The sequence below is a fragment of the Leptosomus discolor genome, chromosome Z (genome assembly GCF_034619465.1).
Source record: "Leptosomus discolor isolate bLepDis1 chromosome Z, bLepDis1.hap2, whole genome shotgun sequence".
NCBI lineage: Eukaryota > Metazoa > Chordata > Aves > Leptosomiformes > Leptosomidae > Leptosomus > Leptosomus discolor.
The window spans coordinates 64,064,018-64,080,728 of record NC_141419.1 but is presented as its reverse complement, the minus strand read 5'-3'; the positions used below and the strand labels follow the sequence as shown (position 1 = coordinate 64,080,728).

At 45.6% G+C, this 16,711-nt stretch overlaps 1 protein-coding gene across 2 annotated transcripts in view; it reads left to right on the top strand.

The window, feature by feature from the left end:
• Window positions 1-16,711, top strand: part of DMRT1 (doublesex and mab-3 related transcription factor 1) — a 58,327-nt gene that overhangs the window by 17,443 nt on the left and 24,173 nt on the right. Inside the window, exons 3-4 of one of the 2 annotated variants that reach the window (XM_086478950.1) lie at window positions 6,026-6,307; window positions 16,182-16,344. In XM_086478950.1, the coding sequence (XP_086335076.1) occupies window positions 6,026-6,307; window positions 16,182-16,344 (445 nt within the window). Of the gene's footprint in view, window positions 1-6,023; window positions 6,308-16,181; window positions 16,345-16,711 lie in introns of both variants that reach the window. The other variant, XM_086478951.1, reaches the window with a different exon arrangement.

The following is a 16,711-nucleotide window of genomic DNA, read 5'->3' as shown; positions in this document are numbered from 1 at the left end:
TCTGAATTGAAAAATACAGGAAATGCAAACTACTAGAAGCTGAATTCTGCTCACCGGGCAATAGGTATGCCTTCCTGCTCTTTAAGTAAATGTGTTACTTGGGTAGTCACAGTTCTGCATTTCCAGCAGCATGTCTGTGTACGTGTAGAGTCTCTATAGGCATAGAAGAGATAAAAACTGCTAACCATACATGTATATAAGAACTCAACGTTAACAAATGCGGGCAGGGAAGTTCTCTTAATTGCCACACTGCATATACAGAATCCATTTTCTGAAATACACAATCAGATAGAGACTAATCAGCTGTTACAGCCACATGAGTAAATAGAACTGTGCCAGTGCATGCTCCCAGACATTGAAAAGTGACTGTATGTGCTATCCTGATTTTTAAAACAGTTACTGGTGTGCATCCATCCCAAGCTGATAATTTTCTACCCCAGGTTCCTGAGTGTGGTTCAGTAACCATTCCCAGTAGGAAGTTTGGTGCTACCACCCTGTTGTAGATGCTGAGAAAGTCTAATAGTATGGACCCTGTGCCATTTGACCTCAGCAACAGAGGCTTGCCCAGGCATGTTTAAATTACTATTATCAGTGTATAAGAAAATGTATAACTTGTCCTTAACAGTACCAGTAGGAATAGAAAATATTCCATGCTTATATACAGAATAAATGAATGTTACAGACAGAACTTCGGTGTTTGAATATCATGGTGTATATGCTTAAAAACATGTTTGCATCTGTGAGATAGAGATGATGATAGAAATTCCTGTAAATTCCCTGACATTTCTCCTCTCTCCTCCCAAAAAGTAAGAAGTGAAAGAATGATCTATATACTGGCTTCTGCGTTGATTTTGCTGTGCATATCCACAGTTTGTGTAAATCGCCATAGCTTTATTGAAGTAAATGGTCTGAGACTGGTTTACAATAACTGAGGACTGGATCACTGTTTTTCACTGTACTTTGCTAAGTGAAGGCAGGAGTCCCTCATAGGTTACTGAATGTATAAGACCCATGTGTGTAACTGACCCCAAGAACTCACCTTCCTTAAAAGAAAATTCCAGCCATCCTGAAATGAATTACTGGTTAACTACTATTAATATGCCATAGAGCTGGAGAGTCGTCTACAACACTGCAAGATCAATAACAGTATTTATCGTGCATCATATTGATCTTCTGTGAAAGAGTGGGCCGTATTTCACACTGTGTACATAGTGCAAAAAAAGTAGCACCGATTCTGTACAGGAATTAGTAAAGTTGTAGAAAAGAGCTTAGAGATCCAAGGGCAGAACTGCATGAAGGAATACTGTTGTCTCACTGCAATAATGTTGCTCCCACTTGGGAGAGCCTCTGATGGCCTTATGTTTTAAGTAAACTGAGCGAGAATTTTAACCACTTTTTTGGGGTTGCTGTTCTAATTTCTGTTCCTTCCTGTACAGGTTCAGTCCCATGTTTTTAATTATGTCCTGTTTGCAACTTGCAAAATGTTGAAATTTGTGGCTAGCGGGCCAGGGAAGGACCCAGGAGCTATGTTTTTCCATGTAGAGGGTGACAGCCAAGACGTGAGTCCAGCTCCTGCAGCAGCCCTCTTGTTTTAAAGGGCAGGTGGAGGGGCAGAATGGGAGTCTGATGGCGCAGCAGCAGTTGCCTTGTTGAGAGCTTAATTCCTCTTGAAAATTGCTCCCCTTAGAGCAATGAACCTCAGGGCTGCCCCTCGTGCAGGTGTTGTAATGCGGCAAGCTCTGAGGCAGAGGAGGACCCTCTCCTTGCCAGCAAAGCCATTCAGCTGTGGTGAATTACATTTGGGGAAAAAAAAAGCCCATAGCTGAAAGCTGCTTTCTTAACCTTGGTATTCTCTCCTTGCTGGTGGAAAACACAGCCACAGGCTGACAGCCTCCCTTGAGGGGGACACCTTGCTTGTTCAGTGACTGGAGGCAAGGCTGTAGGAAGGTTCAGCCTGTAGTTAAGAGTCAAGAATGACTGGAGGTACAGGCCAAAGACTGGCCAGAGGAACCCCAGTTAGTTAAAGCTTAGTTACAGCCATTACTTCCAAGAGATCTGCCCTATTCTGGAATCGGTGCCCGTTGCCGAGGATGCTGCAGCTCAGAAGCAGTGTGCTTGCCCACCAGCTACCTAGCAGACTTCAGCTGGAGAGAACAGGCATGGATGCAGCACAAACTCCCTTTGGCATAAAATAAACATGAAATATTCTCTGGGCAGATCTCCAAATGCCTTGTTTTATCCCTAGGACAGTTTAGCAGGGTTCTTTGGCCTTTAATTCTGCTCCCCTTGGCACTTAGCACTTCTTTGAAGTACTGTGCGTTGAACAGTACCCCATGTAAGTACTGGCTGGTCTGGCCTGCTTTTCCTCCTGAGCTTTCATTGCTCAGAAAAAAGTCAAGACTTCCAGGGCTTTCTCCATTAATAGCAAAACTCTTTCCCCTTAATGTATTTACAGTTCTGTATGTCCTGTATGTCTTATGTGTGTATGATGGATGCATCAGTAGCAGGATATGACATGATTCAGCCAGGCTGGATGGGGTGAGAGCGTAGAGCTGGACTGCAGCTTGACAAGGACACCTGCCCTTGAGTTGTTTCATGGCAGAGCTGCTGAAGACCTGCAAGAGCGCAGCTTTTCAGAGGCATCCTTCCCTCAGGCTGGCTGGCCCAAGACTGCGAGGAGTTTAGAGTAACCTGTGGGGTGCTTTGACATGGTCTGACCTGACATCTGCCAACAGTCTCAATGGCATAAAGCTATGTATCTGATGTCTCCTGGGTGAAGCACCAAATCTTCTCCAGATGCTACAGAAAAAAAAAACAGAGACTTGTCCCAAAGCATGACGTCAAAGAAAATCTCATCTCCTAAATTCAGAGGAAAGTGTGAGTTGAAGCATGTGGCAGCTTCCTCTGCTCTCTGTCAGATGTTGCCGGTCCTTCCATCTTCAGAAGCATGATGAGGCTTGGGATTTAGGAAAAATGAACTCTTCTGCCTGTCTTAGCAGTACTGTCGCAGGAGTCCTCGTTCTGCATGGAGTTGGGTGTGTCTGTCCCTTCACTTGAACTTTCCCCTTTCCCATGGCTCCTGTTCTTAGTGTTAATCTGCTGGGGCACATCTCCGTGATGTGGCCACAGCTCAGAAGGGTTGTGTGCCAGGGTTGTTACGAGGACCATGGATTCCATAATTCTGTGTTTATGAGAGAAAAATTCCCCAGGCTGCTGACACCTGGGGATTTATGTGTATGGTTGCATGGGTGGCTGAATGAGCAGATGATCAGGTCTACAGACTCAGTATTGAGTCTTGAGGGTGCAGGTGTAGAGGCTATTGGAGAGTGGAGGGACAGCAGAAGGAAAGCAGAGGACTGTTCTGGTGGATTCATAACGGCACTGAGCACTGAACCACTGGTGGCTGTTGTGCAGCTAGATAAAGGAAAAACAGGTGGCAGCAAGTCAACCCTTTTGCACCTCTGGTGGCAAATGGTGGTAGCCCCAACCACAGATAGGAAGTAGAAGGAGAAAAGAAGGGGCAAACAGCATATTTTTTCTCCTGCTTAAGGCAGCAGAAGACTGCCACCGCTGCTTGTGCTTCAGGAAGGAGCTAGAGCACTACCAGCCATGGGAACATCACAGAGTCATCAAGGATGCTTGTATGATTTTGTGGATAGCTGTGGGTAGGTCTCTGTTCTAGCCTAGCCCATCTTGTCTCATTTTAGGAAGTGTAGTACCTGAGACCGTTCCAAAAGTTGCAGCATAACCTGGTACTTTGTCTCCCTCTTCTTTCAGCTGCTGACACCTCAGGGTGGCTCACCTTTCATTTGTAGTATAAAGAGGCCCCATCTTCTTGGTGCTAGCATCCTTAGCAAAACCTGTTATCCCTTCTTACAATGCACTGCAAGTGGAAAGACAGTGTAGAGGTTTTGGAAGAAATTGCGGGTGTGTATCATAGCATAGCCCTGCCAGAAGTTCTGCAGCCTGCTGCCTTGCATATCTCTGTCTCGTGTGAAATCTGTATCCCAGCCAGGAACATGTCGGAGGATTTTGCTTTTGGCTTCTATTTTACAGTGTGAAAAGCGGAACAATTGGACTACAGCTTTATTTGGGAGCTAAGTTTGGGGAGGGGAGTCAGGCTTGTGCTGTGATTTATCAGAATTGTTGGCTTTTCCGTGCCAGTGGTCTAAGTTCTGATTTTATCAAAGACACAGACAAAAGGACTTGAAGAGAGGCCTGCCCAGAAGCAGAATAATAGCAGTAATAAAATTTCATAAAAATATGAACGTGCGAAAACTGTGAAGGGTCTTTCGTGGCATTGCAGAATCCTGTTCTGTGTGCAAATTTGAGAGGTACTCCCAATGAAAAAGGCTAGCTGGCTTGGTTCTTGCTCGCATAGGACTGAGAGGCAGAAAAATCAGATGCAGGAGGCATAAAACACTCTGTTTGCTAATAAGTGGATATAGTTCATTGATGTCAACAAAATGTCAGCAAGAGCTGAATGGGGGCACTGTGTAATTTAGTGACCTGGAAGGTGACTGTCCATGATTGCAGAAAGCTTTGATTACAGCTGAAGAAGTGAAACAGAATTCCATTGTAAATGGCCATAATTGGTAAAACCAATCATTGAATCTGGTGTGCAGCTAGTACACAGTACAGTGAAGTTGTTGCCGTGACTCTGAGAGGCTGGTAAATGCCACTATATTCATTTTGCAGGTAAGTAACCGAGGTGCCTATATACCAAGAGAAAGACCCCAAATAAACTAAGCAACGCCTGCCTGACATCTCTCTTAGGGCTGTTATTTCATGTGTGCCTACTGACTATGCTGCCTAATCTCCGTACGCTTGAGAGCTCATCAATATGCTTTAAGCCACATCCTTTTCTCCTCCACGGTAGAGTTGGACAACATCATGGGAAAATCGGGACCTTGTTGCAGAAGGGATCATTATGCCACAAACACTCTAAGGGTTGGTGCAGGGCAGGGTTACAGGGATGTGAGCTAGAACTGGAGCTGCAGGGATGGTGGGATTTACAGTCGCTCCCTTGTTCAATATGTAAATGTGGATTTACTGTGTGGTTCGACTTTCTAAGATTGTGACAGTTTTTTGCTGTGTCTGGCTCGGCCAGGTAGCTGATGCAGTATGTCAGAGACAATTTGGCTATGAAACAGTACCACCAAGCACCTTCCTTTTTCGTTCTTGCAAATATCACAAGGCACTGGTTGACTCCGTAGCAAGGAGAACGGGACTTAAAACATTCTCTGAGAAGCCCCCTCGTCTTAGGGAATGACAGGGAAGGCAGACCTTTTCGGGGGCAGCCTGCAGGGAGTGCAGCCAGCTGGGCTCCAGTCTGGAGGCACTCCAAAGTGCAGGCAGCTAGTCACAAGCAATCCCCTCCTTCTCCTCTTTTGCCAGTGGAGTGGGACCTTGTTCTCCTCTGTGATTTTGTAGGTAAACAGGAGATAAATTTGGGTATGGAGGCTGAGCAAAGGTTTAGGGCCTTGCTGCTCCAAGGTAGCATGTGGGTTCTGAGACACCTTGGCTGATCATATGCTTTCGCTACTTGGCCTTGCGGCTGTTTGCCCTTTCTAGAGGCATGAAAGTGTCCTCTCACCTGCAGGACATTGGCTGGAGAGGGGACAGCCTGTACTACTTCCTGGGAGTTAAAAGAGACTTGGCACACTGTTACAATTTAAAAATAATAGGGGACTGCATCCTTAACTGGTGTAAATCATCATGAGATCAACTGATACTGCTTGAAGACTCAGAGCGTTGTCTTAACCTGCAGTTGGTTTTGTCTCCTGTTTTGCAGTCTGTGGTGTGTGTAGGTGGTGGTCTCAGGCTTTGAGTGAACATCAGTCCACTCTTGAGTTTCCACCAAACGTCCAGCCGTGTTTCACGTCAGCTCCCGCCTCTTCCTATTTACTACTGTCTGTCCTCCAGCCTTCAGGAGAAGTAGTGGCTTATCAGGAGGTGAAAGGCAGTGGTCTTCATGGAGCCTCCTGTTTCATAATGGCTTTTTTTTTTTTTTCCTTTTCCAGAGGGACGAATGCTCATTCAGGACATCCCTTCCATCCCCAGCAGAGGGCACTTGGAGAGCACGTCTGATTTGGTTGTGGACTCCACCTACTACAGCAGTTTTTACCAGCCGTCCCTGTATCCTTACTATAACAACCTGTACAACTACTCCCAGTACCAAATGGGAGTGACCAGTGAGCCTTCCTCAAGTGAAACAGGTGGTACAATTGTAGGTTCGGCCATGAAGAACAGCCTTCGAAGCCTTCCAGCAACATATGTGCCAAGCCAGTCGGGAAAACAGTGGCAGGTATGATGTTACAGAGGTGTTACACAGAAGAGTGAGGTGGACAATAAGTTGCTTCTTGGGCCTGATTCTGACTTCCTGTTTGCTGGTTTCATGGCAGTGTGAAACCAGAACCAGATTCCAGTGTATGATTAAGACCATCGTTAAGAAAGCTAGCTGAAATGGGTGGTTGTGATTCAACACAACAAAAGCAGTGACACAGGTATAGGTAGGTTGCCGCAAGCACAGATAAAGGGCACCCAGTTGATTCTGTTTTCTGAGTTACGTCATAGTAGATTATGGGCTGTTTTCTGGAAAAAAAGAGTCCAACTGAATTACCCAGCATAGCATCCTGGGAGCTTCCTCTGTCATTTCTGAGAGGCTTTGTTCTTCAGGAAACCATTCCTTTCTCTTCTGACTTTCACATCCAAGGTGCTGAAGTGACCCAGGAGACCATGCTGTTGTACAGTGAGTTGGTGGCAGTCAGGTGAATGTGACATGGCACGTTGCTAATGGTGTGTTCTGGCAGTGTCAGCTCCAGGGATTGTGATTTTGACTTAGGTAGCTCAGGTTACATGCTGTGTCTGAAAGGTTTGCACCGGAGCTCTGTACTTACTTAGTTAAGCCCTCTCAATCTAGGACTTGGTAGTTGTAGCCTCCAACTCGGTACTGGTTGGAGGCTGGAAAAAGAGGAAATCTGCCAAGGCAGGGGATTCTTGGGAAAGTAAGTGGAGCCATTTCAGTGACCCTGAGACTCTTTGCTCTTGGGCTGCGGTGGTGCTTTTCTGTCTGAGGTTGAACTCGGGAGGCTACACCCTCTGTCTGTATGCACCCATGTCCCTTGTCCAAGGGCAGGAGAGGGCAGACCTCTTCTGTAGAGCAAAGGGTCTGTTGTGAAACCACTCAACAATGAAAGATTAAATGTCTATCCAGACGTGCTTTCTGAAGGGAGCAGATGGGTTGACCACTTTGCTGATGGAGAATTCCTCTAGCAATTCTGGCATAGGAACCAACTCTGAAAGGGCATTTTAACTTATGATACTGAGAAACTGGAACTAAGACCAGGGTGATTACAATTACTTTAGCAGCCTACATCACCTTCAGTGAGGCTTTCCTGTCATTAGACACTTTCTTCATGGAAAGGCCTTATGAAAGTGTGGAGGCCTTCTAGGGCAACAGCTGGCAGAGCCATGAATTTTAAGATCATGGCTTTACAGCAGTCTGCATTCAGTACTATTCCATGTCCCTTTTTTGTCACGAGTACAGCTGTATGGGGAAAAAACAGGTGTCTCCCTTCCTTCTGCTATGTGAGCCCACACCACGAGAGCTTTCTTCTCTTAGTGTGTAGATAGGCTTCACTGCAATAACCTTCAAATAAATGGAAGTACACCTTTTCAGTTAGGTTAGTTGGTAGCATCCGCTCTAGATGCTGAAATTGATCACCAGACCAGGGGGCAATTAGTTGAGGCAAGTAGGGAATAGGATTTTGTGTGTGGTAATGAGGTGAGGTGCCAGTGCTTTTTTAGCTTTTTCATTTTGGTTGATTAGGTTAACCTGCATGTCATAACAGAGTATTTAAGACACAAAGTTACTTCTTCGGAAGCTTTTGCAGTACCTAGCTTGTAAGAGCCTACTGCAGAGCTGATGCTTGGAGACACCATCACAACACAAATGAGGGGAAGCAACATTTGTCTTGTGAAAATAATGTTCTTGCAGGCTGCTAGTCCCATACTTCACCATTCCTCCAGCAAGTAGACACTTCTGTGATTTTACTTGCTTGGGAAAATGGAAAAGTACATTACAGGTATTGACTATCCTAGCATATAGTGTTTGAGGATGAGATAGATGAAGGTATGTTAAACCATGTTAAACTTTGGAATGAAGATGGTGTCCACTCGGTTCTGTTGTCATGTGCTGTCATTTGAAACTAGACTGTGTGTGTAAGAAGTCTTGACTTAGAGGGTCCATTGTCTCACCATGAGACTGCCTGTTTCTTGTGGGACCTTTGACACCCCTTAAAGAAATAGAATCAATAGTGTGTTTTCCATGCATTTTTCTCTTGGGGCCCTGCAGAATCTGTAACTAACTTCTGCTTAAGTGCCACTCAAATGAGTGGGAAACTGAAGAGGTGATTAAGGAAAAAAAGAGATGACTGTTGTCAAAAAGGACCGTTTTCCTTCCACCAGCAGGCTCCAAGTGCTGGGTATTCATTCCCACTTGTGGGATGTGTCGTGTGGTTCCATTCGCTTCCATGTGATTTTAGTGATTTACCTCACCTAAGATTTTAATTTCTCCTGGCAAAACCTTTTGGGATTTCTCAGTGCCGTTCTGGTGAGATGTCTGTGCAGAGAGGCTAGAGGTAGTGCTTTCTGCTTGCAGAAGTGACATCTCCCCAGCTTCTAAATGGCCTAAAACCAGGACGCGCCTCTTCTGTTCTGTAGGGCAGAGTGTAGCTCAAGGTCAGTGTCATGTAACTCACAAGCTGTTTCTCAGATGCTGATCTGCAAGAAGGATTGTTATTGCTGGAAGAGTTACGAATCATGGGGTTTGCATACTGTTATGACAGCATAACATTGCACAAATAATCATAAAAAGTTTTAGTGAGAGCTGGCTAGATAATGCTTGATGGCAGTGGGTGCAGTGATGCTGAGGTTGTAAAACACTGTGGCACTGAAGATGGTTTGTTGTAAGGGGAACGAGATCTCAGCTGCTGCACATGTTTAAATGTCGATTCTGCACATGGAAGGTTATCAGCAAGGGAAGATCACAGAAATATAGTGTTAAATGGAGAAGAATAAATAAGTTTCTCTGTGAAGCATGGTAAGGAGTTACAGGAGGGTTTCAAAGCATGATCCACAAAGAGGAATCAGACCTTGCTTACACCTTCAGGGGGTTTTGCTGGCAAACCTATGCAGGCTGATTCTTTCCAGAGGAAACATGTATCTTTACTTACCTACACAGGAATTTTTGCTGGACTGCCTAGACTGACTGGGTTTATTTTTTACATACCCAGGCTTTGTTAGCCAGTCTTCCAGTGCAAGCGAGTTTGCTCATGTGACTGTTTTGATGGTTTTTAATTTTTGCATCTTTTATCAAAATGATAGCTGTGCAGTGCTTGCAGTGACCAAATCAGGGCAGCTTCCTAAGCTGTGAGCCCACAGGAGGGTTTCTTTGTTGGTATAAACCACCCATGTGTTCACTAGAAGGTATCCTAGTTTAAGTGGCGTAGGTAAGACCCCTGCCTTTTCTAGGCTCTGTTGGTGGAGGCTTGCTTGTCCTGGAATAACTGTAACCACACAAGGAGAATTGCATACTTAAAGTAAGATAACTTCTGCATGCAGACAAGGCCTTGAGCAGCCCAGCTGTCTGCTGTTTCAGAATTTAGGGAGCAAGGGAGAAAAGCCAGGGAGGAAACGTGTGAGTGTGTGTGGGATGGGATGAGGATTAATGCATCATTGAGCCTTGGCAAATAAACTGAATCACTGAATCTTTAATGTAGATTAATGTCAGATTTCATTAGTCTTTGTTCTTTGGAGAGGCTTGCGTACTTGAGTGGATTCATAGAGGTGCAAATTTTTTAGATATTTCTCTGTAGGTTTTGTTCATTTGTATCTACTTACCACAGAATCTGTATCCATCGTGATTTGGTAAGCATAACGAAGACGATAGTTTTGGTCGAGACCCATTCGGTCATTTATAATTCTGCTGCTTTTGCCAGCTCTAAGGCAGATAATGAGATATGTCTGGTGTTGCACCTGAAGAAAAGACAAACTTGTGTTGGAGGGGAAATGTAGCGGTTACTGTGCATCTCCTTTCACTCTAGCTCTGTATGAGCATCTGGACCCTCCATTGAAGCTTTCACAATTGTTCATTACAACCGGAATTTATGTGCATTCAATCCAATTAACAGTTAAATGCATTCACCAACATTAGTAGTGCAAGTCAGAGTGTGTTGGTATACAGTGGAAGTTGGTGCTTCTGAAACTGGTCTCACTGAGACCCATTTAGGCACAGCAACTGGAAGATGATGGGGTGACTGCAGTCTTTTCTACCACAACGAAAGTAAAACCTGGATGGGCACGTCCGAATCTAATCAGCTTTAATTCTCCAGGCTGTCAATGAAACTCCTAGAGGGTGACCCACAGCGTAAGGATAATAGGGACTCCTTGTGAGTTGGCGTCCTCCCCAAAAAGTGTTAAAATTCTTCTGGTTTCTACATCCAGACCATTAAAAATCTACAAGATGCAGAATGTGCCCCCACACCTGGGGACCAGTGCCTGCGTTTTCTTTGTTACTGTGGTAACTCCAGGGATCCTGCTTCAGAGAAACGTTAATGCTGGCTAGGAGGTTTTGGACAAATTTCTGAATTTCATGTAATTTCTGTTTCATGCTCTGAGGTGTTTGTTCCCTCCCTTCCTCCCTGCCTTCCTTCTCCTCTTCCTCCTTCCCTCCCTCCCTCTCTTCCTTCCTTCTTCCTTCCTTCCTTCTTCCTTCCTCCCTTTCTTCCTCCCTCCCTTCCTTCCTTCTTGGCAAACCAGTATCCTCAGTTCCAAAACCTCAAGTTTTTTGTTTTCTTAAACCACTTCAGATCAAAAACCTGAAATAAATATTCGTCGGAATCAGACTGAGAAATTTTAGCTAATTTTCCAATATGGGAATTACGTTTACCATTTGGAAGTGACATATTTAGCAGGTAGAAAACTGGTTTTTAAGAATTTTTTTTTTTAAGTAGTAAATGTATAAAACTGTGTTTTACTAAATCCAGAAAAGTGTTGCCATGATAGGGCAGCTAGCAGTTTCAACTCTTTAAGAGTAGCTGCTTGCTAATAAAAAAGGTTGCTCTTTTCAAGTTCCACAACCTGTTTCGAGTTTCTGGCACAGTTTTTCCTCCAATAAACCTGGGCTTCTTACAGAAATGTGAACTCTGACTCTCCAGAAATAGGTGTAAAATGCGTGTGTGTAAATATATACACATTGTGCAAGTCAACCGACACAATCCCAATTTTATATGTAAGCAGTGTATTATATACTGTATTCATAACATACCCTTCACACTACAGATTTATGCTAAAAGTATCCTAATGTTTCTGACAGCTCATGTGTGACATGAATGCAATCCATATTTCTTGGAGGAGCTAATCTAAGCGGTTTATTTTCCGATACTGCTGATAGGGCTATATCTCTAGGTGTCACCACAGTTGAGGTTCTGATGGTAACATATTGTTTATGGGTCACTGCCTTTGTCTAAAAGAATAGGTTGGAACAGAATAGCAAAGGTTAATTAAGTTTGTCTATCAAGGAGGGACAGATATAGATGTCTCTTGTATTTTCTGTGCTAGAGTCAAAGTAAGTCAAGGCAGGGTATCATAGACTCATTTTTTCCTTGTGCTGGAAAATATGCTTAGCTGGTTTCAGGAATGAAACAAAGACACCTTGGGCAGCGTGAGTGCAGCAGTAGTTGTCAGGTGTCAGCTCATGGGCAGTAGCATTTCAAGGTGGGCAAATAGCGGCAACCCTGGTTTACAGCTGGGGAAACTGAGGCAGGGAAGTGTTAAATATTTTGCCCACAGTCACACAGCCTGCAGGTAACAGAGTGGAGATTCCTGATGCCTGGATTTCCATGTCACTGCCCAGCGGATGCTAAAAACTGACCTATGAATTCTGTTGTTTGCAAACAATGACACATAAATGCAAACCACAATTTTATGCCCCCTACAGCTGGCTTTGTTTTTAAGATCAAGGCAGAGGGAGGAGACTTTGTTAAATTAACAGAGTTTCTGTGGTGTTTCCGTAATTACTGGTTTTAAGGCAGCTGTTGGTGAGTCATGGGTGAGGCAGAGCAATGGAAAGCCTGGGTGAAGTGGTTTGGCTGAGATCATGTGACACATCAGTGGCAGAGCTGAAGGATAGTACTTTCATCTCTTCTGTTGCTTTGAATTTTTTTGCAACCCTTGTCACCCAGGGTTAGCATCTGTGACCTCCTCCTACTTGCCCTTCTTGGGCATAAGACCCGTTGTCAGGATCAACTTCAGAATGTGATGGTGCTGCTAAGAGTAGCACTGGCTTGCTCACAAGGAGATTGCGGCTGGCAGCTTCTGCAAATAAACGAATTACCTGGGTGATGCTCCATCTGAATTAAGTCATCTGGGAAGGGCAGGAGCATTTTCTAGTCTCTGAGGCTGAAGGGAGAAGTGAGCCACCACTTGCGCCTGCTCTTTTCTGTCTCTAATCTGGCCACCTCCTCTCCTCAGCTCTTCCTCCATGAAGAAGACGTGTAGAAGTTATTCAGATGCTTCCAGGAGCTTGGGAGGAGGAGCTGGGCTTTACCTTGCACTTCCACCAGCTGTTGAGAAAGCTTTTTTGCAGGAATGTTCTGAACGGTTGCAATAGCAGTTTGTTTATGCCTCCCTGGCTTTTGCGACATAGTCTGTCACTGTTGGGCACCACTGTAGAGCTGCACTGACTGTTGTGCCCAGTGATGGAGAAATCCTGCTTCCAGCTTGCCTGTTTGTGGACAAGCTGTAGCTGCCTTTTGGTTAACCATATTGGCTTTACAAGGGAACAGGGAAACAATTTCCACTGCTTGCATGGTCTTTTAATCAGGCCATAGGAGTTACAAGCATCCCACTGTTGCTGGCTGTACATCCTTTTAAAAGTTACTCTGTGTGCGCTGTGTTTTACAATTTAGGGGAACCCATAAATGCTGAGTAGGCCAAATGTGCTTCTCCGATGAAGTCAGTGAGGTACTTGGTGAATCAGTCCTGCAGCTGGGGCAGGACGTGAGCAATGTGTGGCTGAAAGGGGATGCACTGTAAGTGAGCAACTCAGGAGCTCAATGTGGTCTCTGTAAGGAGCATGTGTGTACCCTTCCCTTCCACAGCACTTCCCCACCTAAAATATGCCTTGTTCCCTTGTTCTTACAGTGCGTAGCCTGCGGGGGTACAAACTGGAGTGGCCTATCTTGGCCTTGCTGTAGAGCTGGAAGGGGCAAGGGAGGCAGGAGGAGACACCAGAGGGCCAGGCATCTCCTCCTGTGATCCCTGCATGACCCCAGCATTCCCCCAGGACAGGACCCAGGGAAGGATCCCAAACCTGGCACCTGGCTGCAGCATTTGGAAGGCCGAATTGATCTGGGTTAGAAATAATGTGAATAGTCCAGGGTCTCCCCAGGGCTGTTTTTATCTCCCTTTCTGGCACCCAAAAATGTGCAAGAACTCTCCAGAGCTGCAAGAGTTAATGCATAGCAAATGCCCCTTCTCATGGGGTAATGATCTCTAAGCCCCCTTTTTAATGCAGCGCTAAGGTCAAGAATTTTTATGACTGGTTGTTTTTTTATTGTTACTGTAAAATAGGATTGCTAAGCACTATAAAAAGGAAACGTTATGGTTCAGATTTACTGTGGTGTGTATTCTAAACAGTTTAATAAAACAAAACCAAAAGCTTTTAGATTTTCTTCAGCGGTTAATACACAGCATATTCTTTGCAGAGCCAACCCTCTGGCTGCCGGTCGAACTGTGGTTCATAGACTTGGTGTGGGTAATAAGATTATAAAACATGTCTCTTGCTAGCCAGCTACCACACACTAATAATAATAGTAGTAATAATTCATGACATCAAGAGATTTTAGGTGAGTTGTTTTTTTAAGAAATGGAGAAAAACCGTAAGGAAAGATTTGAAAGGAAACAGGTCATGGCATCCACTCTACAGGGAGGGGAAACAGGCAAGTGATTGTTTCAGTGCCAGGGAGTAATCCCTCCATTTTGTTACAGCTGAAATAATGCTGTCTCCTGCAGGCGACCTTTTCTTACTTGTAGTGACGCACACATGCACTTGCACAAGGGAGAGGTGGAGAAGTGAGGACTGCAGATACTGCCCACAACCTTGCCCCACTGAGGGAAGGAGGATGGTGTGTGCAAAATGGCGGGCAGAGAGGAGTTTGCTAACTTTTTTTCCCCAGTACTTCTGGAGCTATTGAGCTTTGTGGATGTGCAGGTACAAAATGTCCTTTGGACTGAGCTTTTGGACAGTTTGTATTGCCCAATCCATAATTTCAGGGGAGAGGCAGCCTGGGTTTTGTTGAGGGAGTCTGTGCAAAGCACAGATGTCTTTTTCAAATAGGAGACTGCCCTTTTCCAGAACAGCAGTGGGGATGTAAGTGGCTCTTTTGAGTTCAGGCTTCCTTGAGATGACACATCAAATTTTTTTAAGAGCAATTTACTATTTGTCATGGATGAAACTTTGGTGCATATTGAACTTTTCCTGCATGCATGGGGTGCAGATGGTAGAAAAATCACCTTTTAAGTATTACTTTAATTTATAATAGAAAAACTCGTATTTTCACAGACTAAAGGCATGTCCTGCCAATCCCTCGCTATGTGTGCAGATGCGTGCGACTGCCCTCTGTCTCGGAGAGCACCAGCAGGATTTTATGTGACTTGGGCCACATTGTTTCCAGTGAGGCATACTCAAATGAGTGTTGAATTATTAAGGGAACCCTGGAAAACAAGGGCTGACTGCATTCTGGCTGCTTTGCTGGGAGGTGCCAGTGGCTCCTTCTGCCAGGACCAGACCCTGGGGGGTCTGATGGCATGGGGTGCCTGCCTGGGACGGCAGGTTCACCCCCTGCCTCCACTGTTCCCTGTGTCTGAGCTTCACAGCCTGGGAAGGGCTGAGGAGCAGGGCTGCATGCGCGGCTGGCTGAGATCTGAGGAAGCCACAGTGGAGCGGGCAGAGCTCCTCTAACCAAGGTGAGACGTGGCTGAAAAGGCTGTCAAGCACTTCTTGCAAAGATGACATCTAATGTCATTGCTGGACATGCGTTACTGCTGGCACTGCTACCTTTATGCCAGGTACAAAACTGTGATTGTTTTTTTTTCTCTGCCCAGAAGCTTTCCATCTTACAACCAGCAGACTTGGCAGTGTTACCTTTCCTGTTGAAAATCCTAATCTTGTGAAGTGTTTGGCTGCATTTTTTGAAGCACTGTAGCCACGTTACATTGTAGGGCTTTGGAACAAATAATAGTAGCTGGTAGTTGTTTCATAAAACAAAAATTTTAAAAAAAGCATTACTGCCTCTCTGAGGAGGTCAGTTTGGATGATTTCAGGGCACTAGAGTAGAATAAATTTTGATTTTTGACTGCTGCCAACTTTGCTGCAGGCTGCGGGAGGAAGAAGGGGTTGTCTGGTGAACACTGTGCTGACACAGTGAACCTGCTGGCTGGTGTCCAGCTGTGGTTCCACTACAGGCTTCCCATGTAGTCCGTCCACAACTTGGTTTCTCCAGGTAAATTGGGGAAATATTTTTCCATCTCACTGGGTAGTAAGAAAAGTAATGTGTTTGTGTGCATGTCATTGCTCAGATGCCATGGAGCATGTCCTGAGTGAGCTGGTGGATAAGACTGTGCTCCTTAGCCATCCCATAGGTCTGTGGCAGAGCAGTTGCCACCAGTCTGAGATGAGTTAGTCTCTGGGGAGGTGTAGGGACTGGGTGGACACTTCATCTCTGACACTGTCTGGGTGCATACAGTTGAAGGGGTCTGGAAAGCTTCCCATGTGCTGCAAGCAGGGGACTTGCCAGGAAGCTCCTTGCAGTGAAGGGTACATGCTTGTGTGCCAGATGCAACTTCACCTGAGGTAAGATAAACCAGCCATAGGTATGCTGGTGCTGCTGCTGCGGCTAGGTCACATCTTGTACCACACCAGCTCGCCTGTGGCTGAGCAGAGTGGGCATTCCATGAGCCAATGAAAGCAAAAAGCCAAGGCCAGCTTGTCAGAATTTTGTTTCCCATCTATCCCCCATGAAGTCCTTCAAATCCATGTGTGTGTGGGGCAGCGGGCTGCCAGCCTGGTGCCAGGGCCCAGCTTTCACAGGCTGCTGTTGTGATTCTGTCTCCAACAGGTGAAGGGCATGGAGAGCCGCCACGCCGTCAGCTCCCAGTACCACATGTGCTCCTACTACCCACCCCCTTCCTACCTGGGACAGGGGGTTGGCACTTCCACATGCCTCCCTCAATTCCTGACCTCTGAGGACATCCCCTCCTACTCGGAGTTGAAAGCGGGAGGTAAGTGCACCCACTCAGGGCGTCTGGGACTGCCTTGCCTTGGGGCAGGCAGCCAGGAGGTGTGGGTTGCTGCTGGGAAGGAAGCTAGGCATCAGAAAGTAGGTGTTTACAAGATGGTGGCTGTTTTCTGGAAGGCTTCTAGTGCAGTGGCGATGTAGGGCTGTTACTGTACAGTAGTGCAAGTTTGTACTACAGAAGTCTTCTGGTTCAGGAGCGCAGTTAGTCTGACCTTTGTGCTCCTGTGTATGTCTCTTAAGTTATACGAAGTGTCACTTGAGATGCTGTCTCTGGTGCTCGCCACCTGGCTCCCTCACAGGAACAAAGAGTTATCTTTGCCGCAACTGCAGAATTACCTTTCTTGTCTTTT